General features: G+C 41.5%; 1 protein-coding gene across 2 annotated transcripts in view; it reads left to right on the plus strand.

The window, feature by feature from the left end:
* The window catches only part of pkhd1l1.1 (PKHD1 like 1, gene 1), an 87,365-nt gene that overhangs the window by 15,301 nt on the left and 45,443 nt on the right, over positions 1-26,621 (plus strand). For both annotated transcript variants that reach the window (XM_031904117.1, XM_031904118.1), the window contains exons 8-24: positions 32-85; positions 672-745; positions 824-866; positions 1,236-1,306; positions 3,420-3,530; positions 4,636-4,725; positions 10,929-11,191; positions 12,055-12,143; positions 12,238-12,397; positions 13,359-13,488; positions 13,752-13,895; positions 15,852-16,009; positions 17,329-17,442; positions 18,680-18,832; positions 24,299-24,420; positions 25,307-25,461; positions 26,069-26,235. In XM_031904117.1, the coding sequence (XP_031759977.1) occupies positions 32-85; positions 672-745; positions 824-866; positions 1,236-1,306; positions 3,420-3,530; positions 4,636-4,725; positions 10,929-11,191; positions 12,055-12,143; positions 12,238-12,397; positions 13,359-13,488; positions 13,752-13,895; positions 15,852-16,009; positions 17,329-17,442; positions 18,680-18,832; positions 24,299-24,420; positions 25,307-25,461; positions 26,069-26,235 (2,098 nt within the window). The remainder of the gene's footprint in view (positions 1-31; positions 86-671; positions 746-823; positions 867-1,235; positions 1,307-3,419; positions 3,531-4,635; positions 4,726-10,928; positions 11,192-12,054; positions 12,144-12,237; positions 12,398-13,358; positions 13,489-13,751; positions 13,896-15,851; positions 16,010-17,328; positions 17,443-18,679; positions 18,833-24,298; positions 24,421-25,306; positions 25,462-26,068; positions 26,236-26,621) is intronic.

Genomic DNA, 26,621 nt, shown 5'->3' on the forward strand with positions numbered 1-26,621 from the left:
ACGAATTTTAACATTTGCTTTTTATTTACAGGGTTTACGGTGGGGGAATGCCCTGTGACTTGCTGATTCCAAATTCTGATACCTTGTAAGTAACTTATCTTGCATGTGTCTACTTTTCTGCAAACAGAAGACATTTTAGCAAATAAAATAATATTTCTAAGCACCCACGGTGCATTTGCTAATACACTGCCATGTTTCAATTCATTACCCCTGAATTTTATAGGGAGCCATTCCCGGCATTTTTTGCCATCCTGGGTCCTGTTAAAATACTTGGGCCAGAATCAACCCAACTGCTATATCACTTGTTGGTTGGCCACGAGTTTATTATTATCATATCCTATGGGCAGCTTATTGTATTTAAATTCAATTACAAGAAGCCAGAAAGGGCTTGCATGGCATTGGGGTGTAGCCAGCTGAATGGGCCATAACTGCTGCTCTCCCTAGGTATGCCTATAGCCTGTACAGATATACCTTAAATCTATGTCAGTGTATAATAATAATAAGCACAATACATACCAGGTACTAGAACTCCATGATACCATACTAAGGGCTAGACCACACTCATTATACTTGACCTGGTTCTGATTAAGCACATATTAATTGGGTATTAGGGGGCTATATATACATTTAGTACACAACACAAAGAATCATATGGTTCTGTGTATTACCAGGTACGGACTACAACTTGACAGCACCAACAGTGATATGGGCACAATGATTTGTCAGTATACTGGAACATATGTTGGTAAGTTCACATCTATATATTTTTCTTGTCTCCGTGATTAGGTATCTTTTTTTAATTAAACTATTTTCCCTTTTGCAGGCCATCTCAATATCAGCTTTATTTTGGACAGCAGTTATGGACGGTAGGTGATGATGGCGGCTGTGCCAGTTTTAGCTGAATTTCAAAGAAACTAGATAAATGATAGGAATGGAAATCAAATGGGATAATATAAAGGAGTAGGTGTATATTAGCTGGCCCAAACTGCCAGGGCTTCACTTCCACACCATTATCTGCCAGATTTGCTTGTAGACTAATCAACTGGCAACTGGCATATGAGACCAGATTGTAAATAACCAACCGATCCTTACATATTCCAAATATTAGCCCATGTGTGGTCAGCTTGTCTACAATTCTGTAATATTCTGTAGTCACTGTATCTTTCTACTTTCTATACCTGAACTACTTCTTGGCAATACTAATGATGCTGATTATCTCTTTTTTTAACCCCCAGGAGTTTACCAAGCTTGGCAACTTATTTTGTGTCTTCCCTGAATAAAATCACCATGTTCCAAACATATGCAGGTAATTCTGTTTACCACATGTCAATTAGCAGTACAGGTATGGGACCCGTTATCCAGAATGCTCAGGACCTGGGATTTTCCGGATAAGGGGTCTTTCCGTAATTTGGATCTCCTACCTTAAGTCTGCTAAAAAAAAATATTTAAACAGTAATTAAACCCAATAGGATTGTTTTGGCTCCAATAAGGGGTAATTATATCTTAGTTGGGATCAAGTACAGGTACTGTTTTATTATTACAGAGAAAAGGGAATCATTTAACCATTAAATAAACCCAATAGGGCTGTTCTGCCCCCAATAAGGGGGAATTATATCTTAGTTGGGATCAAGTACAGGTACTGTTTTATTATTACAGAGAAAAGGGAATCATTTAACCATGAAATAAACCCAATAGGGCTGTTCTGCCCCCAATAAGGGGTAATTATATCTTAGTTGGGATCAAGTACAGGTACTGTTTTATTATTACAGAGAAAAGGGAATCATTTAACCATTAAATAAACCCAATAGGGCTGTTCTGCCCCCAATAAGGGGTAATTTGTAAAAATGTGAACTATTTGATTAAAATGGAGTCTATGGGAGATGGCTTTTCCGTAATTTGGGACTTTCTGGATAATAGGTTTCTGCGTAAGGGATCCCATACCTGTACCAAAAAATTACATTACTATAGTGTAAAAAATAAACTAACACAAAACAATCTCTGAATACTCATCTAAAAGAAGTCATTTACTGATAGGACAGTATTCATCAGTCCAACTGAAATTAAATACAATTCAAAACCAAATAAAGGGATGATCACACGTGGTTAGATGTGTAGATATCTCTTACCCACAGTTACGGTGGGTCCAGGTGCTCATGCCCCAGACCTTTCAGCATAGGGAGCCATCATGGGAAAATCAAAACGGCTTCTTGTTTTTACATATGGATCAAATAAAATTTATACTTTTTTAATGTAAACTACTTCTTTGGCTGCCTTTCTCTACGTTTTGAAAAAATCCGGACTGCCTGCCTGTTTCTATTTTTGATTTTCCAACTGAAATTAAAGTCATATTCTACATCCAGTTCTTACAAGAACATTCACAAATTAGCAGTCCACCAGGGCCGGAACTAGGGGTAGGCAGAAGAGGCAGCTGCCTAGGGTGCAACGATTGAGGGGCGCCAGGCAGGAGCCTCTCCTGCCTACCCCTAGTGCTACTTTGTCATTGCCTCCGCCGCTTGTCATTAGCGGCGGAGGCAATGACCGATGTAATTGCACCGCCCCCCCTCCGAGGTGGGCGGAGTTGTCCGACCGGGTTGCCTAGGGCGCCCGGTCGGCTTGGCCCGCCCCTGTAGTCCACTATGCAGCAACCAAAAAACTATTGCTCTGTGAGGCTATCATTTCACTGTTATTGTTGCTTTTTTTACTTTTTTAGCCCTCTCCTATTTATATTGCCTTCTCTCATTTAAATGACACCCTGGCTGCTAAGGTAATTAGGACCCTAGCAACCAGATAGCTGCTGAAATTATAAACTGGAGAGCTGCTGCACAAAAAGCAAAATAATAAAAAAAAAAAAACCCACAAATAAAAAATGAAGACCAACTGCAAAATTGTCTCAGAATATCACCTTCTACATCATAGTAAACGTTAACTCAAAGGTGAGCAACCCCTTTAAGCACTGAGATACAGAGCAACTCATTATACAGGGGCTTCTCAGGGTATTGCAGCTTCTATGTGGCGATTTCTGCCCAATGTAGTTCCTTGACTGAGAGAAAGACTTACATTTGAGGTGTTAAAGATGCGGAATGTCGTAACAAGGAAAACAGGAATTCAATGGTTTTGCAGATAAAAATGGTTTGACCTTTAAACTAGAGTCGCTGAGAGATGCCCCATTGTGCGCTTTCACAAAGCTCCATAATAGAAGGGCTTAATAATCCTATTGACATTTCTTGGGAACCTGTCACTAAGTGGGTGTGGATACAACCATTGTTTGAGCTGTAAAAATATTCCATCCTCATCATCATCATCAAGCGGATAAAAAAAAGGAAACAGAACTGATAATGGAGAAAAGAGAAACTATAATAGAACCACAGATACTAAATGATTTATCCATGCTCTAAATATATTTTACTATTATTTTGTAGAGATCACAGGCATTTCCCCCTCTGTTGGAAGCACTGAAGGCGGCACAATCATCACAATAACTGGGAACAACTTTGATCAAACAGATGCCCCTGCCCGAGTTCTTGTTGGAGGTGGGTAATATTGTGAGGCTTTAGTCTGCAGGAATATCTCTATGTTCCTCTACATTGGGTTTAACTGTGTTTGGCCTCTCATCCCCATAACAAAAATAATGTTTTCGCGAAAGCACACTTCTTTCTCTGTCTTAAAGGCCAAATATGCCTTGTACTGCTATTTCTCCTGATAAAAGCTGTTGCTTTGCAGCCTATAGAAAAGAGTGGTGAGAACTTGTACTGCAACTCAGTAACCAAGAAACCATAACATAAAACTGAAGGAGCTCTATGGAATATAGTGACTTTATTTCTTTAACCCTTTTTTTCAAGCTGCTTTTTCCCTTCACCTTCTACATTTCAAGCCTCTTCTATACTTTACCTTGTGGATTTCATGCTGCCTTGTCAACCAAAACTGTAATTTCTAGCTACAGTAAGTAAAGCTACCCTATGTTTCTTTCCTAATGTGTCCTTGTTCTGATATTGGGGCAGGGTAAAGTGGTGCAAAGTTTGCTCCTGGGGCTTTCCCTATAGCAGTGGAGCTCTGGCATTGCCAGGGTAAGGTAGGTATCTGGTGACATTCTACCATCAGAATCTAGCACTGCCGTTTCCTTTTGGAAGATATTTGCAGTACCATGGGAAATCAGACAGTATTACATTGTGGAATAAGTAAATGAACACATTTCTAAGTAATAGTGATATAAAGGGGCAGTTTTGGGCAACACCACACTGCTGATATGCTGGGACCAGCTCAAGCACTATTTTTTGGTCTCTGTTGATTTAAAGATGTTTCCACTTATTATTCTAAGTGCAGTAGGCAATTAAATGCTCCATGCCCATTGGTTGTAGCGAGTTCTAAAACCTGAACCATTCTGCTTCTGATATCAGATATAATGATTAAAGCTACGTTAATTATCTGCTAAGGTTTAATGTACAGGAGCAAATTTGCACCACCTTTCTTCCTACAGTTGGTTCAAATCCTTAGCTTGGAATGGATTAATTAGTCCACCTTGTACTGAAGTTATTTTGTTGTCTTTTACAACAGTAATAGACATTTCAGAAAATTCCACCAAATGCCCTGAATGCCATTAACAGCCCTTTAATATCTGTGATCTAATAATTCTTACAGGTCAGGACTGCATTGTTCTTGGACTAACGGACACTACAATAACATGTCGAACTCCACCGAAGCCAAGTGTCCTGCCCACCCTGTTCCCAGGTATGTAGTTCATTCAGTGACCATTTTCTGAAACAGGAGCTGAGATTTAAATTGCCTTTCCGTTTAGTAAGATCCATCAGAATAAAGCTCTTACATTTTTATATATTTATATGTGTGTAATTGTTCAGGAATGTAAAGAGTTGGTGGCTTTTGGTCTAATAATGTGCAAGGCATTTTGGGGTTATATAGTTACATAGTAAAGTTGGGTTGAAAAAAGACCAAAGTCCAACCCCTTGAAATGAACATATATGCACACACTCTTACTGACCTATCTATATACTACAGTATAAACCATTGTGACATGCTGAATGCCTGTACATGCAATTTTGGGGGAATTAGCAATGGTAGGCAGGCAGGCATGCAGAGGATCTGGAGCATAGAGACAGGGACACCAAGTCTTCAGGCAAATCTCAGGTTTATTAAGGGCCCATTCTTCCCAACAGAGACATAAAGACAGTTCAGTAAACAGTTCAGTGTTATGATATGTCCCTCCTTCAGGGTTCTCGCCTTCCAGGGTTGGTTCCACACTCTGGAACACTCAGGCTTCACAGTAAGCCATGCTGAGCCCTCTCAGCACTCAAGCACTCATCCATTCGGTCAGCATTCCCTCTGCTCCCTGGCAGTGGCAGGTGGCACCCCCAGCTCCTCTGGGAGTTCCTAACACAGGCAGCCCTCCTGCTCTGTGCCCTGCTCTGAGAGTGACCTTCACTCCGTCAAGGTTCAATTCCAACCCCCACCCCTGTGTAACTCACACAACCCCTTTTATTGGCTGCTCACCTGCAGCCTAATCAGGCAGCTCTCTACAGCTGGCCAAATCAAAGCCTTAAAGGGAGATTTACTCCAAAACAGCATTACCTGCTGTAAAACCAGGTATTTTACCTTGGGCCATTTGCATCCCACCTTAACACTGGTGGAAATACACCAAATAATGACATTTTCCATTGCATCTCTCACATATCCCCCCCCTTTGTTTTGACCCAGGGGCGAAACACCTTGCAACCCCATTAGAAACTCTCTCTCAAGTTTTCCCCCTAGAGTTCTATCATTGGGATTGAACACATGTGTTTCTATGGGAGAAGCCAAACACACTTTCTTCTCCTGCCGCTCCTCAAATGGGGAAGAAACAATGGCCAGACGTGTACCCATACTGTCAGACACACATGCCTCACCATTTTTGTCACAATCATGCACACTCTGCATTTTATCATCATTCTCGGTCTTTAAACCTACAGTGGACTTTCCTTCAGCCTGCAACACTGGGTTTTCTTGCAAATGTTTGTCTTTGCCTTCAAGCTCTTGCTCCCCAGATGCACTCTGCCCTCTGGTAGCATTTGTCACTTCTTGCCCACGGTTTTGTGTCACACAGCTTGGCACACACTCAGTGTTCACATCCAGCACACATTTTGTATCATTTGGATTAACACTCTCTGCCAGACTCACATTTTCTTCCACAGCATTTGGCAAAGACCTCATTACTTTGCCTTTAAGACATTCCGCAGTCACTTGATTCATCACAAGGTTCTCACTGCAGACAGAATCTGAGGTGTCCAGAACCTCACAGCACTGATTAGGAGGAAGTTTCAACATAACTCCACTTTCCTCCACAGTCACTCCATCTGGCTTACTCTCATTGGCAATGTGGCTTACAATTATCTCAGAACACTCAGTTCCCTTTTCACACAAAACCTGACACTCAGCTCAACCCATTCACCTGTATCAACTTGCTCACCCAACTGCAGGTCATTTGTCTCTCTCAGCCGGGCCAACGCAGCCGCTGCCTTCACAAATGCACAATTGTCTGCAGTATGACCTAGGGCATAGCAATAGGTGCAATTTAGCAGTTCCACTTTGCACACACACTCAGACAATTCATACATGGTGCAGGTCTTGTCTTTCACCTCACCTTTAAGGTACTCCCAGGTGGACTCACAACCACACACTAGGGAGACATTCTCACTTTGCATTAACCCTTCAGGTAGCAAAGCACCCTTTCCAGTCATGACATGTTTCTCTCCAGCACATTGTGTTTCCACTCTCACACAATTCAGCTTACTGGGGACTAGTTCTGTGGCTGGCACATCCTCACACACAGAATCAGGAGGTAGTTTTACCTTTTCCTCATTTACCTCCTCAGACACACCGTCTGGCTTACCACCATTCACTGCCATGTTACCATTTTTCAGTTCAACATTTCCAACAGCTCTGTTCACACACACAGCTTGACCTTTAATAAGTGCAGGAAGTTCACCTGACTTCTCACTGAACACACTTCCAAGTGCCTTACTGCCCCAGCACTCCTTATAGGCTTCTAGTGACCTTTGCATTGCTGCATATACAGGACAGGTAGCAGTAACATGCCCAGTGCCATAACAGTGGGTGCACCTTTCCCTTTCAATTAGCTCAGCCAATCTAGCTATAGCAGTTGACAGAGATATCTCATTAGTACACTCATCCCCTTTAAGACTTCCAGGAGATGCGCTGCAGTCAGGCAACAAAGAGTTACTCTCAACACATGGTTTTAACCCCTTGTTCACTGAAGAACTTGAGCACACTCTGCTCAGCAGTTCTACATGCAAACTCTCACTTGAATCAGTTGCAACATCTTTTTGCAACAAAGCTGCACAACCATTAACATTCACACAGGTAACATTTTGTTCTGTTTTAACAGACTCAGAGCAGTTTACACTCACTGCGTCAGTCACACATATACATTGGGGGGCACCCCTACTCCCTTTACTTTAGGCACAACATTGGTACATTTCTTACTTAAGAAATCTTTTTGCAGATACTCCTCTGCTTTTAGGTGTTTCCCACTGTGAATTACCTCATTCACACTCTCTAGGGAACCCCCTAAACTTTGTACCATGGGCGTTACCTCACACCCCACAGTCACACTTTTCACATTTGGACATTTCACAGCAAAATTACAATTAACATTTTGCATAGAACAAACAGTATTAACCCATTGATTTGATTGCTCCTCAACCAAAACGTTACCATTCCCCCATAACTCCCAGAATAGGGGAAAGTCTGTTCCCAGAACCAACTCCTCATTACGGTTACTGGAAACCACAAGGGTGTGACCAACTGTCCCTTGGGTGGTTTCAAAAGTCACACTCACAGTTCTCTTCTTGCAGTCCTCTTGCATCTCGGGGACCTCCTGCGGTGAAAGAACATAAAGCAGCAGTTCTTGCCACACCACAGACACAGTGAAGTTGGCATCCAGTGTCACCCACAATGGAATCCCATTCACTTTAACTTCCACCATTTTTTCAACCGTCCCTTTAAGAGACACAGTGCACTCTGCCCATGCACTTAACTCTTGCGGTACCTCAGCTCCCAGGACCTTGCCTTTAATTAAAGAGTCCCAGTCTTTTACCCCACCAGCATACTGTTCCCTTTCCACCACCCCTTTAAGAACAGTCTTACCATTCCTGTAGGGAATACACTCTGGAACTGCTGTGGGTGAACTCTGGCCAACCTCGCCAGACCAGACTGTGAAACCAGCACTGCCTCTCTCCTTGGCATGCTGCACTTGTGCCACCTGCACAGGCTCCAACCTTGGGGCACCATCTCTTTGGCCTTTTCCAAAACCTCTTTGGAATGCTTTTCCTGGCTTGCATCCAGATGAAGCGACCACCTTTGCCACTCGCGAAGTCTCCGTCACTTCCTTTGCCGTCTGTTGCAAGTCCACACACCGCTGTTGCAGAAACTTGGCATTAAACCGCTGCTGCCAGTCTCGCAGCTCCTGTAGCACCCTGCTACGCTCACTTTTTGACTGTGGGTGTCTCAACACACTTCCCCACATACTTTTGCCTTCAGCAAACCAGTCCCTCACTGGTGCCATTTTGTCTCAGTCTCTTAGGGAAACGCTCACTAGCCCTTTAAACGTGTATGTCTCTTTAACAGCTCCTTAGAGCCCGCATCAGAACACCATATGTGACATGCTGAATGCCTGTACATGCAATTTTGGGGGAATTAGCAATGGTAGGCAGGCAGGCATGCAGAGGATCTGGAGCATAGAGACAGGGACACCAAGTCTTCAGGCAAATCTCAGGTTTATTTAGGGCCAATTCTTCCCAACAGAAACAAAGACATAAGTTCATAAACAGTTCAGTGTTATGATATGTCCCTCCTTCAGGGTTCTCACCTTCCAGGGTTGGTTCCACACTCTGGAACACTCAGGCTTCACAGTAAGCCATGCTGAGCCCTCTCAGCACTCAAGCACTCATCCATTCGGTCAGCACTCCCTCTGCTCCCTGGCAGTGGCAGGTGGCACCCCCAGCTCCTCTGGGAGTTCCTCACACAGGCAGCCCTCCTGCTCTGAGAGTGACCTTCACTCCGTCAAGGTTCAATTCCAACCCCCACCCCTGTGTAACTCACACAACCCTTTTATTGGCTGCTCACCTGCAGCCTAATCAGGCAGCTCTCTACAGCTGGGCAAATCAAAGCCTTAAAGGGAGATTTACTCCAAAACAGCATTACCTGCTGTAAAACCAGGTATTTTACCTTGGGCCATTTGTATCCCACCTTAACACTGGTGGAAATACACCAAATAATGACATTTTCCATTGCATCTCTCACACCATGTATAACAATATGTAAACCAATTGTAGATATTAGTATCACAATAGCCTTGGATATTCTGCTTGTTTAAGAACTCATCCAGGCCCCTCTTATAGGCATTAACAGAATCTGCCATTACCCCATCACTAGGAAGGGCATTCCCCAACCTCACTGCCCTCCCCGTGAGGAACCCCCTACGCTGCTTCAAATGGAAGCTCTGTTCCTCTAATCCAAAGGGGGGGGCCTCTGGTGCGCTGATGGTTTTTAAGGAAAAAAGAACCCCCCCAATCAGCCTATAATCCCCTCTAATGTACTTGTACAGAGTAATCATGTCCCCTCGCAAGCGCCTCTTTTCCAGAGAAAACAACCCCAACCCTGACAGTCTAACCTCATAGCTTAAATCTTCCCTTACCAGTGACCTATAAAGAGGCAAAATTATGTTTTAATCCCTTGAGTTAATGCCCTTTTTATACAAGACAGCACTTTATTTGCTGTAGTAGCCACAGAATGACACTGCCTGGAATTGGACAACTTGTTATCTACAAAAACCCCCAGATCCTTCTAAATTAAGGAAACCCCCAACTCACTACCATTTAGTGTGTAACTTGCATTCATGTTATTTTTACCAAATGTAAATCTTGCATTTATCAACACTGAGCATCAGTTTTCCAGTTTTGTCAAATCGCTCTGCAAAGCGGCAGCATCCTGCATGGAACTTATAGTTTTGCACAATTTAGTGTCATCAGCAAAAATAGAAACAGTACTCTCTATGCCCACCTCCAGGTCATTAATAAACAAGTTAAAAAGCAAAGGACCAAGGACTGACCCCTGCGGTACCCACTAACCACACTGGCCCAATTAGAAAATGTTCCATTTACCCCCACTCTTTGTACTCTATCCTTCAGCCAGTTCTCTATCCAATTACTATATTATGTTCTAGGCCAATATTTCTTTATTTTTACAATTAACTTTCTGTGAGGTACTGAATCAAACGCTTTAGCAAAGTTCAAGCAGATCACATCCACTGCCATTCCAGCAACGAGGTTCTTGCTCACCTCCTCATAAAAGGCAATTAAATTAGTCTGGTAAAATCTGTTACGCAGAAGCCCATACTGACACAAAGTCATAATATTGTGATTTTCAGTGTATTTAGGTAACCTATCCTTTATTACCCTTTCCAAAAGCCTTACAGTCTGTCAGAGTAAAATTCCATTATTCTCTATTCACTTTTGTTGAACGTTTAGAGACATTATAATTAATGGGTGAACTCTCAGTATAACCCTTTCATAAATATGTCTTTGAAAATCACATACAACAGAAGAGAGTGTCGGAATCTCATTGATGCATTCTAGTTTCAATCTCTAATAAGTATGCCTCTATGTCCATTTTTATAACTAACTGCCCAATCTCATCCTGATTTTTTTCCATTATTAGAATAGCCCACAAAATTATCTTTTGATTCTTAGTTATATAACTTTTTTTAAATTAATTTAATGAAGTTTAATAGAATCTGATACTTGTGCAACAAAGAGTATTTGGCAGAACATCTCAGCAATATGTACGATATAAGGTATCATGTTCATAAATGAAATGTAATAAAACCAACGTTATTCTCTCTTGTCCTTACATAATAACAGGCAGCAGAGGACTGAAGTGTCAAATGTGGAATAAAACATCTTCATATGCAATCGACCAGGCCATAAATTTCAATGAAAGTACCCCTAATTATGTTGGTGTTAGCTGGGTAGAAGATGCATCCCGGGCTTGGCCACTGTTAAATTTTATTGCCCGCCTCAGTGGCTTTTTTGTACCCTCTGAAACAGATGACTACACCTTTTACATCAAGGGAGATGATTATTACATCCTCATGTTCAGTGAAACTGGCGACCCAGCAAACAAGGTACAGTACTGGCCTTTAGTAATACATTGTAAGTAAGCGTTTATTTTCCAAGCCGGAAATGTTCGTCTAAGGCAGAGAGTAGTGATCCAAATCCTTTTTCCCTGCATGCTATTTGTATTGGTGAGCAAGAATTCAGACGGGTGTTAGTGCTAAGTACTGCTATTCAGCTGCCCTGAGCACTAACACACTTTGAATTTGGACAAACTGACACATCACTCTGCGTTGAGAAATACATCAATTTATTAACACTTCCCTGAATGTCAGGAAAATGTATAATTAAAAACTTAAATCAAACGGCTGGGAATCAATGTGGATTTCCCAGTCTGATCTTTAAAGGAAATGTAAACCCTCAATACGAATTCATGTTCAAATTCAGATTGCAAAACAGTTCGCCAATGTGAAATGCAGAAATTCGCTGCAAATCTATGCCTGGCGAAAAAAACCCCACTATTTATTAACCTATCACTGCTCGCTTTGACCGCTCTAGGGAGTTGCAGTGTTAAAAGCAAATATCTGATTGGCTGCTGGGTGCCTTGGGTTGCTGGGCCAGAGCAAGTTACTTATTATAACCATTTAGCAAGTTTAATCATGAACCGCAATAAAATATATATTTTAATTTGTATTGAAACTTGGTTTCAGCAAAATTAAGTAATGGATTTAAAAATCGCACAAGTGGAAAGTTATTACTATTTTTACTGGCTCCTAATTAAATTGACCATAGTGTTTATGTAAAAATTGTGGGGACCTTAGAGTCTCCACTGGGGCTGGGTTTGATCTCTGTGCTGTGTAAGTTGGTGGTGCTATATAAATAAAGGATAACCATAATATTTGGAATTCATTTTTTATTTTTTTTTGCATTTCAGACAAAGATTGCATATGGCGGCTATTCCACTTCTTACTTCTCTTATGTGTCCCAGATGTCAAGAACATTTAGGCTTCAAAAAGGAAAACCGTAAGTTTGGCTTTACTTGTTTTTGAAGACTTTTTGTTTAATGGTTTGGGGAAAGTGCTCTAAGAAAGCCGCTTTTTCTTATTATGTTTTGTAGGTATTACATTGAGATATATTTGCACCAGTTCGGGGGGCCGTCAGCAGTAGACGTGGGCATATACAAGCCTATCAGTGTCTACGGTGAAACACAGACTGCCGATGCCGTTAATGAATTACAGGGTATAGTGTCCCAGACGACTGTGTTACTAGAGCAGCAGGTATGTATTATATCATACAGCGCAGTGTAATTTATGGGTGGGCTTACTTTGCTTAGAACCAGAGCATTATACAGAAATGTATAATAACTATATTTAACAATATGAGTGTCGATAATAGGACCCAAGGAATGCAAGTCATTGGTACTAGTACTGTATGTTAGTAAGGGTAAGCTTATCTTCTGTTCTTTTAGATATAGCTATAGAAACAAAGTTCAGAAAATTGGATTTGCATTTACTTCTAAAGGCTCTGGCACATGGGGAGACTAGTTGCCTGCGACAAATCTCCCTTATCTTGGGCGACTAATCTCCCCGAAATGCCATTCCACCTTCGAGAATGTAAATCACCGGTGGGATGGCATACACGGCGCCGCGATTTTCCTCTCAAGGCAATTCTGCATATGCCATCCCACCGGGCGATTTACATTCTCGAAGGTGGGATGGCATTTCGGGGAGATTCGTCGCCCACGACAAGGGGCGCCTAATTGTCGCGTGCGACAAATCTCCCCGTGTGCCAGAGCCCTAAAGGCACATTTTTACTATTGTGAAAATTCAAATTCAATATAAGCTTTATCATACTCATACCAAATTCTGTACCATTTCTGAAAAAATGAAGTTACTCTTCACTCTCTCCCTCTCAGCATCTGTCTCTCGTCATTCGCTCTTCATGCAGGATTCAGATTTGATTGACAGATCTAATATATTTCTTGATGGAGGACTCCCTTTTCTAGCAGATGTATTAGGGCTCATTTATGTAACTGATTCCAGCACAAACAAAATCTTACAAAAAAACTGACTCCGGCACAAATCCTGCATGTAGAGAGACAGGGCATCTCAACCAAAGATTATTCCATACAATTTGAATTAAAAACTGTTGTACTAGTTTTACCCTGTTCGAGTTTTTAACTTTTGGTTCCTACAAAAAGCTTCTCAGTGACTATGGGATCCTATTTATCTCTTGTAGACTGTAACATTGCAGAACTGGAGCACTGCTACACCAATAAAGGAAGTTCAAACAATCAATGTTACAAAACTTTGTGATAGTGCTTGTCCAGCACTGTTCTACAGGCTCATCGTCGGCAGTGAGAAAACAGGTGAGGCAATGCCTAAGCATTATATAAGTATACTATATATCAAATATTACTCCATCCTAAAACAGGACACACAGGAAGATGTTAAGAAACATTAAGAGGAGTTAGGCTGCAACCTGCTAGAGGATGGGGACATCTATATTAAACCTACAGTTATTGAATGCAGACAGTCACCCATGATTGTACCATATGTAACAGTCAGATTAGTTAGGCCTTGTGTCCCATTAATAATTTATTGGCATTTTATTTTCCATTAATCCCTTCAGATTATTTGTCAGCTGATGCGTCGGCCGCTGATGTTCAGACTGCCCTAAACAACTTGTGGTCTCTGAAACCAGACACTTTCAGCGTAACCATGACAAGCTCAAGCAATGAAAATATCTATACTGTGACATTCAACTCCCAAAGAGGTATGTTTTCACATTAGCCTACCCTAGGTGCTCACACAACCAATGCCCTATAGGGGAGTGTAATATGTTTTGTTATTGCAAAGTAGCAGAGTGAATGTTTGAGACCAATTGGGGGGGTTAACTAAGATTGGAGATAAATATCACTGGTGATGTTGCCTGTATCAACCAATCAGATCTTTGCTTTTGATTTCTATCTTGTAGGTGACTGTTCAAATCTAATTGCTGATTGGTTGTTATGGGAAACATCACTGGTGATATTTATCTCCAATCTTAGTAAACTTGACCCTAAGGGGCTGATTTACTAACCCACGAATCCGACACGAATTGGAAAAGTTCCGACTTGAAAACGAACATTTTGCGACTTTTTCGTATTTGTTGCAATTTTTTCGGCTTCTTTACGAATTTTTCGTTACCAATACGATTTTTGCGTAAAAACGCGAGTTTTTCATAGCCATTACGAAAGTTGCGTAAAAAGTTGCGCTTTTTGCGTAGTGTTAAAACTTAAATGGTGCAAAGTTTCGCGTAAATTTTAACGCTACGAAAAAAGCGCAACTTTTTGCGCAAGTTTTAACGCTACGAAAAATCACCAGATTTTACGCAACTTTCGTAATGGCTACGAAAAACTCGCGTTTTTACGCAAAAATCGTATTGGTAACGAAAAATTCGCAAAGAAGCCGAAAAAATCACAAAAAATACGAAAAAATCGCAAAATACCGATCAATACGAAAAAAACGCAATCGGACTCATTTCGACCCGTTCGTGGGTTAGTAAATGTGCCCCTAAGACTTAGGTTGTCTGCGTTATTTTTGACAGATTACCAACCTCATCGACTTCTTTGCAAAATTTGCTAACAAGCGACTTTGGAGAACATGCGTAATACATGCAAAGTGATGATGTTTTATTGCAAAAAACTAAGATTTGTTGTGAATTAAATGGCTTTTCCCAAAAATATTGTTCAAACTGAGTGCTCCAAAGTGCATCTGTATCACTTCTGCATTGGCAAAATATTGTGTCATTCTGTGCAGTATGAATCCACAGTGTCAAATACGTTTGGGCCCCTCTGACATACTGAGCCATACAACTTGAATAATTTCAGGGCCCAAACAATGATTGGGCCCCGTACATTCACCCCACCTGCAAGACTAAGGGGCTGATTTACTTACCCACGAACGGGTCGAATGGAGTCCGATTGCGTTTTTTTCGTAATGATCGGTATTTTGCGATTTTTTCGTATGTTTTGCGATTTTTTCGTATTCTTTACGAATTTTTCGTTACCAATACGATTTTTGCATAAAAACGCGAGTTTTCCTATCCATTACGAAAGTTGCGTAAAAAGTTGCGCATTTTTCGTAGCGTTAAAACTTACGCGAAAAATGCGCAACTTTTCGCGTAAGTTTTAACGCTACAAAAAATGCGCAACTTTTTACGCAACTTTCGTAATGGATACGAAAAACTCGCGTTTTTACGCAAAAATCGTATTGGTAACGAAAAATTCGTACAGAATCCGAAAAAATCGCAAAACATACGAAAAAGTCGCAAAATGTTCGTTTTCAAGTCGGAACTTTTCCAATTCGGGTCGGATTCGTGGGTTAGTAAATCAGCCCCTTAGGGTAGGCAGAAGAGGCACCTACCTAGGGCGCAATGATAGGGGACACCAGGATTATTTGCTTTCCTATTCTGACTCCAGCAACCAAAAACCATTGCTCTTTTAGGCTACTGTTGTATTGTTATTGCTACTTTTATTACTCATCTTTTTATTAAGACCCTCTTCTGTCTATTTTCCAAGCAAATGCCTTCTTGCTAGATTAAATTGGACCCTAGCAACCAGATAGCTGCTGGAATTCCAAACTGGAGAGCTTTATAATAATTCAAAAACCACAAATAATAAAAAAATGAAGACCAGTTGCAGATTGTCTCAGAATATCATTCTCTACATCCTTGTTTCTATTTCCCAAGGTGAATTCCAGTTGCTTTCCTATGAGATCCCAGATGGGAGCAACCTTACTGTGACTGTGGCGGAAGAGACCAAAGGAAGAGCTGACATGGGCACCTTCACCCTAGTGTGGGATGGAGTTTACTCAAAGCCTATAGCAGATAATGCATCACCTGCAGAGGTTTGTTGGAATATTAAACCTGGGAATGTGGATTTGCTCCCTACTATTACTGGCCAGATCAAATGAAAAAATAAAAATCACAATACAAAATGCCCTTACTACAAACAGAAAAGAAGAGAAAGCTACATAATAAAGAAACATAAAGGAGACATAAGGAAACATAAAGGAAACCTGATGTGACAGGACTAGGGCAGAGGCTGCCAAAGTATAGAAATGGCCCTGCTGGGTGCAACCAAACCAGTAGACAGGGTGTTCAGCCTGAGAATGAAGTTGGGGGTACATACTGATCATCTGTTCCTCTCTGTAACCCTGCTGTGAGCTAAGGGTGAAGACACACGGAGCTACTAGTAGCAGCTACTTGTCGTGTGCTTTAGCTGAGGTAATTCTCAGCATTGTCTATGGCAATGGATTTTCTGGAGTTTAGTAGCCGTGAAAAAATAGCTGCTATTAGTAGCCCAGTGTGTCGTCACCCTAATAGGGGTTGAACGTGCCACAGACAGGGGGTGTGAATCCACAATGTCTTCTTTTGTATGGCTTTTTCAAGATTATACCATTTATCTATTTTTAAGTGATCCAAAAGAAACCAAGGCACAGAACCTTTTCAATGTTTCCAGTGAATTTCTTTTGTAATTTGCATTTGGGATTAGGACTGAGAGCAGTCACACACAGTCCGACAAATTCCATTGGCTTTGATAAAGGGACAGTTTGTTAATGTCAGTGTTGTTAAAGGGTAAGTAAACCTTAAAAATGTAATGTAAAATTTCTCAGAACTTTTGCAATTGACATACATTATTATTTTATATATATATATATATATATATATACAGAAAAAGACAGAGCACACCCTAATAATAGTCAACTGCCCCGGGTGCTTGCAAAAAACATGTATATAGCAAGACAGTGAGCCGCACACACAGGGACTTAGTTAGAAAGCAAAAAATGTATTAATACATTTTTTGCTTTCTAACTAAGTCCCTGTGTGTGCGGCTCACTGTCTTGCTATATATATATATATATATATATATTTTTTTTTTTTTTTTTTTTTAGTTTTAGAGCTATTTAAGTTAGATAAATACCTTCAGCAGGGGGCGAGGTTGTTACAAAATTCATTATATTGGCAGTTCTAAAAAACTTTGAAACTGTAAAAAAAAATAAAAGCAAATGTACATTGCAAAAATGCTTGAAAAATCACCCTGAACAATTTTACATTGTTATTTTTAATGTAAATTTGAGCTGCTCGGGAATCCTTCTACATTCGCCAGTTCAGTCTTATATCTGCCTCCTACGTCTCTCACTATGTTTCATATTTCCCATCCCAGGTGGAGAGTGCCATTGAGGGGATGCTGAGTTCCTTGTGCCCAGATGGCTATGTGAAGTACACGGAAAACATGGCAGTCAAATTTTTCAAGAATTATGAAAACGATTTCACTCCGGTAAGGTTTTTAAATGAATTGGCTATTCATACAGTTATTATTTCCATTGTTATTGATAGGTTATGGTTTATCATTTACAAAGCCTCCCTCATTGTGGTGCTTGTGTCCCAGACACTGCTGCCTCCCATTGCTGAACCCAGGGTCGGACTGGGGGGTGCAGCCCCACCCCCTAACCCCCCCGCAGGGGCACCCATCAAGCCTCCTTTACCCCCCCTGCAGGGGCCCCCGCTGAACCTCGCCCCATGCAGGGTCCCTCCTCCTCTAAGCATGTATAAATTTAATGGTCAGCTATGGGAGCGCCGGCAAGGGTCAGGTCTGGCCCACCGGGGCCCACCAGGTTTTTTCCCGGTGTCCCAGTCCGACCATTGTTGAACCCTTGCTATCATGCATTTCCCATAGTTTCCCATGGGCGGCTTTGGTTGCTATAGATAGGCTGAATATTCCAACAGGGGCCTATAGCTGGTCCTACATTTAAGGGCATATTAATCAATTTTCAAGTTGGTGAATTCGAGTTTTTCTAAATCAAATAAACTCATATTGAAGTTTTACATTCAAGTTTTTGGGTTTTTTGCACTTAAAAATTATCAGACGTTCGAGTTTGTGAACCTTAACTCGAATTTGAGTTTTTTCGGTGCAAAAAAAAAAAACTTGATTTGAAAAAAAAAAAATCAAACTTGAATATTGATAAATATCCACCTTGTCAAGGTCACCAAACACGTGGCTCTTTGCGCTATTTATCCACCCATGCAAAGTACGACGTTGGGCTGATCTAATTGTTGGCCCCAGCGGCAAAAGATCAGATGGCACTGTGGGTCTCTGAGACCTGCTCAACAGATATCAGGCCAATTATCAGATATCAGATGGGTGGGTCAATACAGGGGCCAATAAGCTGGTCTGTAGGGGCAGAGTCAGCAGCTTATAGCCCTCGGTGTATGGCCAGTTTTATGTATTAGGTTAGTGCTGAACCAATGTGGATATTGCTAGAAAAGGTAGCTTGGCACAGGGGTAACATATTTGGATAGCAATCATTAATTTATTAATGGATGAACAAATATTAGCATCCCTTACACTTTTCAGACACAAGCAAATGAAGCGATGGAATTAAAGTGCATATGTGGCACAGGCACCAGAGGCAGAGTAAATGTGCTTGTATATCCCCATATAGCAAGTCCCTGAGCTGAACGACAAGTGCTTAATCACACATTATTTATCGGACATTTTGGCTATTTTTCTGCAGCTGAATAATCTAAGGGGCACTCTGTCGTATACGGAAACCCCAGCGTTTTGTGGCCGCTTTTCTTTGAAAAATCCAGTAACTGTGTTTGATTCAGCGGATGTTAGGCTTGACAAGACGCCGTACGGCCTTATTTCACTGACCATCCACAGCCAGGTAATAATATAATAAAAATATATTTGGCCAATAATAATAATGTTTTTTAATATTCTAATATTTCTGTGAAAGTTCATTTCATACTGTAATCTTTTTGCTATGGGGCAACTTGCCTCCTGATAGATTAGATTAATACAGGTATAAGAGCTGTTAACCAGAATGCTTGGGACCAAGGGTATTCTGTATAAGGGGTCTTTCCGTAATTTGAATCTTCATACCTTAAGGGGCACATTTACTAACCCACGAATGGGCCGAATGCGTCCGATTGCGTTTTTTTCGTAATGATCAGTATTTTGCGATTTTTCGGAAAATTGTCGCGACTTTTTCGTAGCCATTCCGAAAGTTGCACAAAATCTGGCGATTTTTTCGTAGCGTTAAAAAGTCGCGACTTTTTCGCAGCTTTCACGCCGAGTATGAAACATTCGGATTCATTCAAGCTTCAGTATGGTGACTTTTCTTGGGCCAGGTTGGAGCTGCAGGCATATGCAAAAGGGCTCCAAATGCACCGGACACAGCGGCTTGCTTAAAACTCGATTTTTATTACTCCATTTAAAAACAATACGCCTGACGCGTTTCGTGTAAATATACACTTAATCATAGGCATAACAAACACAAGCAAGAAAACATTTAAATAGTGACATAACGATGATGAGCAGGACATCAGTACCGCCCATTTAACTCTTAAACAGTTGGAGAAAATTCGATACAATCAAGTTCAATGTAGCAAGCCACACAAAGTTACACAGTAAAATTGAATCAATAATAAATATATAAGCACATGAGATAAAAGTCATAATACCCCACAGCGATGACCTTAATAAAATCAAAGTGATTAAAGTAAGAAACAATGAATAAGGTCATTAAATTTCAGGTTAATTATGTCAAACATAGCAACTGATATCAAAAACAGAATTCAAACCAGTAGGATGCCGAGTGCCCAAAATAAAGATCCATTTCACCTCAAGACGCTATCATGCATATTTGAACCTCTTTCATCAGGGAAAACCCTGTCAATAACTTGAATCTGTAAAAAGGAAGGATCAGCCTCGCAACATTGTGTAAAGTGCCTTGCAATAGGACTGTTACTACTCTTTGAAACAATGTGTCTGATGTGCTCTCGCATCCTACTTTTTAAAGAACGGATTGTACAGCCAACATACTGAATTTTACAACTTAAGCAGGTTAAGAGGTATACAACATACTGTGTATTGCAATTTGCATAAACACGTATATCAAAAGATCTGCCCGTAACCGAACTCTGGAAAGTGGCGGACTGTTTCACATACGTACAAGTGATACATCTATGCGCGCCACAGATGTATGTACCTTTTGTAGCCAACCAAGTGGGTTTAGTAGGTTGTGATCTCCACAAAGTGGGAGAGAGAACATTGCCCAAAGTGGGAGCTTTTCGTGCCACAAACCTACAGCCCCCTTGTAAGATCTGTGCTAGTTGTGGATCATTATATAAAACAGGTATTAAATTGTCTATCACCTTTCTAATTCTATAAAACTGATTGCTGTAGGTAGTTACAAAAATAGGTGCAACATCGCTCTTATCCTTTTTATCACTATCAGTGACCTTATCAGCAAGTAAAGACACCCTCTCCATTCGGAGGGCCTTAATGAAAGCTGTTGAGAGAGATCTCATGGTATACCCACGATCTAAAAATCTATTGCGTAAGAGACAGGCTTGCTGAAGAAAAGCTCCATCTGTACTACAGTTCCTTCGAAGTCTATAGAACTGCCCCAACGGGATTCCCTTAAAGGTGTGGCCTGGATGGCACGAATCAGCTCTCAGTAGAGCATTACCAGCACAGGCCTTCCTGAACACAGTGGTCTCAACGTATGAGCCAAACGCCTCCAATTTTAAATCTAAAAAAGAAATACTAAATTTATTAAACTCACTAGTGAATCTCAAATTTAAATTAGTGTTCAAATCCTTTACAAAACCAGCACACTCGCTTTCTGTACCTCGCCAAATAAACAAAAGGTCGTCCACATAACGTTTGTAGAAAACAATTTTGTCAATAAAATCAGAAGTACTACCATAAATGTGGGACTCCTCCCACCAGCCCATGTACAGGTTGGCGTAGGTGGGTGCGAACTTCGCACCCATTGACGTCCCACACTTCTGGAGATAGAAAACCCCATCAAATTTAAAGAAATTGTGCGTTAGTAAATATGATATGGAATCCAAAATGAAATTCTTTGTCACCACATCATACATACTGTATTTATCTAAGTGATATGAAACCGCAGATAACCCCTTGTGATGGGGAATGCATGAATAAAGAGAGGTCACATCAATTGTGCCCCAAGAATAAGAATCCCACCACCTCAAACCACCCAAAAATTGAAGGACATGCTTAGTGTCCCGAACATATGAAATCAATCGTTGTACAAGAGGCTGCAAAAGTAAATCAATGTATTCTGAAAGCCTTTCATTAAGTGACCCTATTCCAGACACAATGGGTCTCCCCACAGGGGGGCGCTCCTTTTTATGAACCTTTGGTAAGTGATGAAACAATGGTATCTTAGTAGAAGTGGGTAACAAATGATCTCTTACTTTTATGGTCAAAAGACCACTATTAAAGGCATCACTGACTAAACTGGTAAGGATTTTAGCATATGCTACTGTGGGGTTACCCTTCAGAACTTGATAAGTGGAGGGATCAGTAAGCTGTCGCAATGCCTCATTTTGATACATCTCACAATCAAGCACGACGACCATTCCACCTTTGTCAGCATTCCTGACAACGATAGAACGGTCATTTCGTAATTGCTTTAAGGCAATCTGCTCTTTATAAGTGAGATTAGAGCGTGAGAAATGAGAATTAGTTTTAGCTTTTAAATCCAAAAGATCCCTCTCTACCAGTTCCTGAAATGTATCGATAGCATTGCCCCTACAGTGTACTGGATAAAAATCAGAACCAAAACGTAATTTTCTGCTCAATAGGCTGGAATCAATACCAACCCGACTCTGAGAAAACTCAGACTCACTTTGCAAAGTATGTAACGTATGTAAACAACGCTCATCATCAAATGAGAGCTTACAGCTAGAGTCACTAGGTTTAGTGGACATGGGGGAAAAACACCTACCACAATCGGATCCCACCTCATTTAGGTTGGAGCTGCAGGGTGCCATTGAGTCCTATGGGAGACTTTCCTTGGGCCGGGTTGGAGCTGCAGAGTGCCATTGAGCCCTATGGGAGACTTTCCTTGGGCCGGGTTGGAGCTGAAGAGTGCCATTGAGCCCTATGGGAGACTTTCCTTGGGCCGGGTTGGAGCTGCAGGGTGCCATTGAGTCCTATGGGAGACTTTCCTTGGGCCGGGTTGGAGCTGCAGAGTGCCATTGAGCCCTATGGGAGACTTTCCTTGGGCCGGGTTGGAGCTGAAGAGTGCCATTGAGCCCTATGGGAGACTTTCCTTGGGCCGGGTTGGAGCTGCAGAGTGCCATTGAGCCCTATGGGAGACTTTCCTTGGGCCAGGTTGGAGCTGCAGAGTGCCATTGAGCCCTATGGGAGACTTTCCTTGGGCCGGGTTGGAGCTGCAGAGTGCCATTGAGCCCTATGGGAGACTTTCCTTGGGCCGGGTTGGAGCTGCAGAGTGCCATTGAGCCCTATGGGAGACTTTCCTTGGGCCGGGTTGGAGCTGCAGAGTGCCATTGAGCCCTATGGGAGACTTTCCTTGGGCCGGGTTGGAGCTGCAGAGTGCCATTGAGCCCTATGGGAGACTTTCCTTGAGTCAGGTTGGAGCTGCAGAGTGCCATTGAGCCCTATGGGAGACTTTCCTTGAGTCAGGTTGGAGCTGCAGAGTGCCATTGAGCCCTATGGGAGACTTTCCTTGGGCCAGGTTGGAGCTGCAGAGTGCCATTGAGCCCTATGGGAGACTTTCCTTGGGCCAGGTTGGAGCTGCAGGGTGCCATTGAGCCCTATGGGAGGCTTTCCTTGGGCCGGGTTGGAGCTGCAGAGTGCCATTGAGCCCTATGGGAGACTTTCCTTGGGCCGGGTTGGAGCTGCAGAGTGCCATTGAGCCCTATGGGAGACTTTCCTTGGGCCGGGTTGGAGCTGCAGAGTGCCATTGAGCCCTATGGGAGACTTTCCTTGGGCCGGGTTGGAGCTGCAGAGTGCCATTGAGTCCTATGGGAGGCTTCCAAAATCATGCTAAGTCTGAAAGTTTCGCCCGCCGCTTACAAGCGCTCAATACGAAAAAGTCGCGACAAGAGACGAGCGAATCGTAATGGCTACGAAAAACTCGCGTTTTTTCGCGCAAGTCGTAATGGCTACGAAAAACTCGCGTTTTTTTGCGCAAATCGTATTGGTAATGAAAAAGTCGCGACAATTTCCGAAAAGTCGCAAAGGCGCCGAAAAAAAACGCAAAAAATACGAAAAAGTCGCAAAATGTTCGTTTTCCAATCGGAAAGTAAATGTGCCCCTAAGTCTACTAAGAAATCAATAAAACATTAATTAAACCCAATAGGATTATTTTACATCCAGTAAGGATTAATTATATTTTAGTTGGGATTAAATACAAAGCACTGTTTTATTTTTACAGAGAAAAGGGAAATCAATTTTAAAAATCTGGATTATTTGATTAAAATGGGGTCTATGGGAGACAGGCTTTCCGTAATTTGCAACTTTCTGGATATCGGGTTTCTGGATAAGGGATCCCATACATGTAATACTAATCCCCTAGTATTAGGGGGTGGGACAGTGATAAAAGGGGGCAGTCCGTGATGCAAAAGGGGTGGGGCAGCGATGCTAGGAGGTGGAGTGATTATGAAATGGGCAGAGTTATAATGTCACGGAGGGGTTCAAGAACAGATTATGGAAAGATGAAGAAAGAACAAAAGGTTAGATTGGGGCATATCAGGGGTTTAAGTGGGCAAGCCAGGGGCTCAAATTAAGGGTATTACAAATTTACTGAATACTACATTGGCAATAAATTTGTAATAATGGCACTGGTCTTCGCAGGTGTTTTTCCATCTAGTCCAACAAAATACAGCCCAGGTGGCGACCCTAGTTTACTGTCAGTTCTGCAGCAGAAACAGCAGAAAGGACATCTCTAAACTCTGGCAGGGGGTTCACTTGTTTCACTTAAGAGCAGGGCCCCACTAGCTGCTACCCAGGGTTCCGAGCAAACAGCCTGTAACAGCAAACTTCATAAATCCAAAAGTCCAGACTGCTCAGAGGCACCAAACAATATACATAGCAAACAATATGGTTCAGCAAAAAGCAGATTGAAAGCCTTGACTATATTCCCTGTGTAAGCTCATAATGACTGACGGAATGGAACCTGATTTCTGCTTTGCCCCATCGCTGCTACATTGGGCCTAGGATTACGTGCAACGATGTTTTAATGTTTACTTTTTGGTTTACTAAATGGTGTTTCTAAAGGACTTCACATCACAAACAGTTCTGTAGCCCAAAATGTGGTCTAACTGCGACTCTTTAACATTTTTCCCAGATGTGCTTCGCCTATAAAGGAGCCCTAGCAAGTCAGATTAACATTGCTTTCCAGTACCAAGCAAGTACCGGTGTGGTCAATTCGAGCAATGTGTTTCCCTATAAGTTTCCAACATCAGACAGGTAAGGGCAAATGTCTTCCTCTTAAGAGTTGCAACTGTAGCTATTAAACAAGGGCGCAATGCTGTTTAAAGGGGTGCATACAAATGTTGCTCTTCATTTTTTATTATGAAGGGTCCAAGGTACCTTAGCAACCAAGGAGTGGATTGAATAAGAGACTGGTATATAACTAGGACAGCAGGGGCGGGTGGAGCCGACCGGCCGCCCTAGGCCACCTCGTCCCTCGTCCCCGGCCATAGTGTTGATGTGATAGTAAACTCCTCTGGTGCAGGGACTAATGTGAATGATCTATTATTTCTGCTGAATACCAGGAAATAAATACATATGACGTAAAGTCATGTGATTTAAAGGATTTAGATTCAGTTCTGCCAGGCAGTTGGATTTGGCCGAATTTCTTGCTGAAAAAGGCCGAATCCTGGCCAAAACTCAAAACCAAATCCTGGATTTGGTGCATCCCTAGAATTTTTTCAAATATTAAATACACTGTGGACTTCATTTAGACAATAGGAGCCAACAGGAATAAAATGGTATTATCTGTGTACATTTCCTATTGTAGTAATTTGATGATCCTAAAAAAAAAGAACTAAACTATAAGCGGCCAGACTAGATGGGCCATCAGTTTTGTATATCTATGAAATCCCTTGCTTGGCTGTTGATAAGACAATCTGGAATCTGCAAATGTAAAATCTATGGTGCCATTGATAAGTGGCTTCAAAGCTTTTACTATCTATGGCAGAAAACCACTGATAATAGTCTCCTAATAATGCCCCATTTTTGAATGTTGATGAATGCCTTCCTATGGGTTTTAGCTAAAAATGATCTCTTTAGCTTAGTTATATCTGTTCCTATAGTTCAAAAACAAACATTTAATTCCAACTTTAACTTTCAGCTGGACGTACACGTGTGTCGACTTGTTGAACCTGATAAAATCCACTTACCCCGGCAAAAACTATTATGTGCAAACTATTAGTCTACAAGCGGCCTCGACCTTCTACATTGATGTGCTCTATATTGGGCAAGTGGCTACAACCAACAATATTAATGGTAAATTTGAATTTATGTTGAAATAAATACAATGGTGAGTGTATAAACAGTATTTGGAATTTCAATAATACCTCCCAGTAGTGATGAGAGAATCTGTCCTGTTTTGCTTCGCCAAATTTGAAAAACGGCAAGAAAATTTGCAAAACGGCGAAAAATTTGTGAAAGACATTTTTCACGTGGTTTTTTTGTCGCCCACGTCTTTTTTTTGTCGCCCGCATTTATTTTTTGTCGCCCACACTTTTTTTGATGCAACCGCATCCACTTTTGAAGCGACCGCACCCAATTTGACGCGACCACGAACAATTTGACAAGTGACAAAAAAAATTTCCGCACGCTGAATTTTTACGCAAGTTTAGCGAAACAATTCGCCAATGGCAAAATGTGGAAATTCGCTGCGAATCCATTCCTGCTGAAAAAATTCGCTCACCACTACCTCCCAGCATTCCAAAAAGTCACACCCAGTGATGCCCAGACACTCCCAAATCTTGCACACAATTTTTGCTAGGGTTCTCAAATCAGAACTATCCTACCTTTAATGGGATACTTGGGAAGTACATGAATACTCGCACTTTTTGCTCATGTGTCGGAAACGTATTTTTCCCGTTAGGTGCAGCTGTAAGAAGAGAACCCGCATTGGCCAGCAGAGGAATAATGATTTCAGATGTTGCTGTGACTTCTCCGACAAACAGTTCTTTAAACAACCAGTACAATGTAACCATCACACCGGCGAATTGTGGCTACAATATTCCACTATTATCTGTTGGCTTTTCAATGGTAATTATATTTATTCTATGTTAATAATGGATATCTGAACTATAAAATATATTCCTTGGATTGGATGCAGGCTACTTAATTTGTTTTTCCCAATCAGTAAGTTCACTGATTGAGTCTAATTCCACAAAACAGATATTTTATCTGAGTGATATGATGAGCGAAACTGCCCTGTTTTGCTTTGCCAAAAAATTCACAAACTGGGGCAAAATGTGCAACATAGTGAAATTTTGCCAAAATTTTGCTAGATGCATTGGAGTCAATGGGTGTCAAATGGGGGAGTCAGTGGATGTCAGAGGGGGGTAAATGGAGAAATTCTAGCACAGATTAATGAAAATTTTCACCACAAACAAAATCTAAAATTGCTCTCTTTCCATGATTCAAGTAAA

This window comes from Xenopus tropicalis, chromosome 6, assembly GCF_000004195.4.
Source record: "Xenopus tropicalis strain Nigerian chromosome 6, UCB_Xtro_10.0, whole genome shotgun sequence".
In the NCBI taxonomy this organism is placed as follows: domain Eukaryota; kingdom Metazoa; phylum Chordata; class Amphibia; order Anura; family Pipidae; genus Xenopus; species Xenopus tropicalis.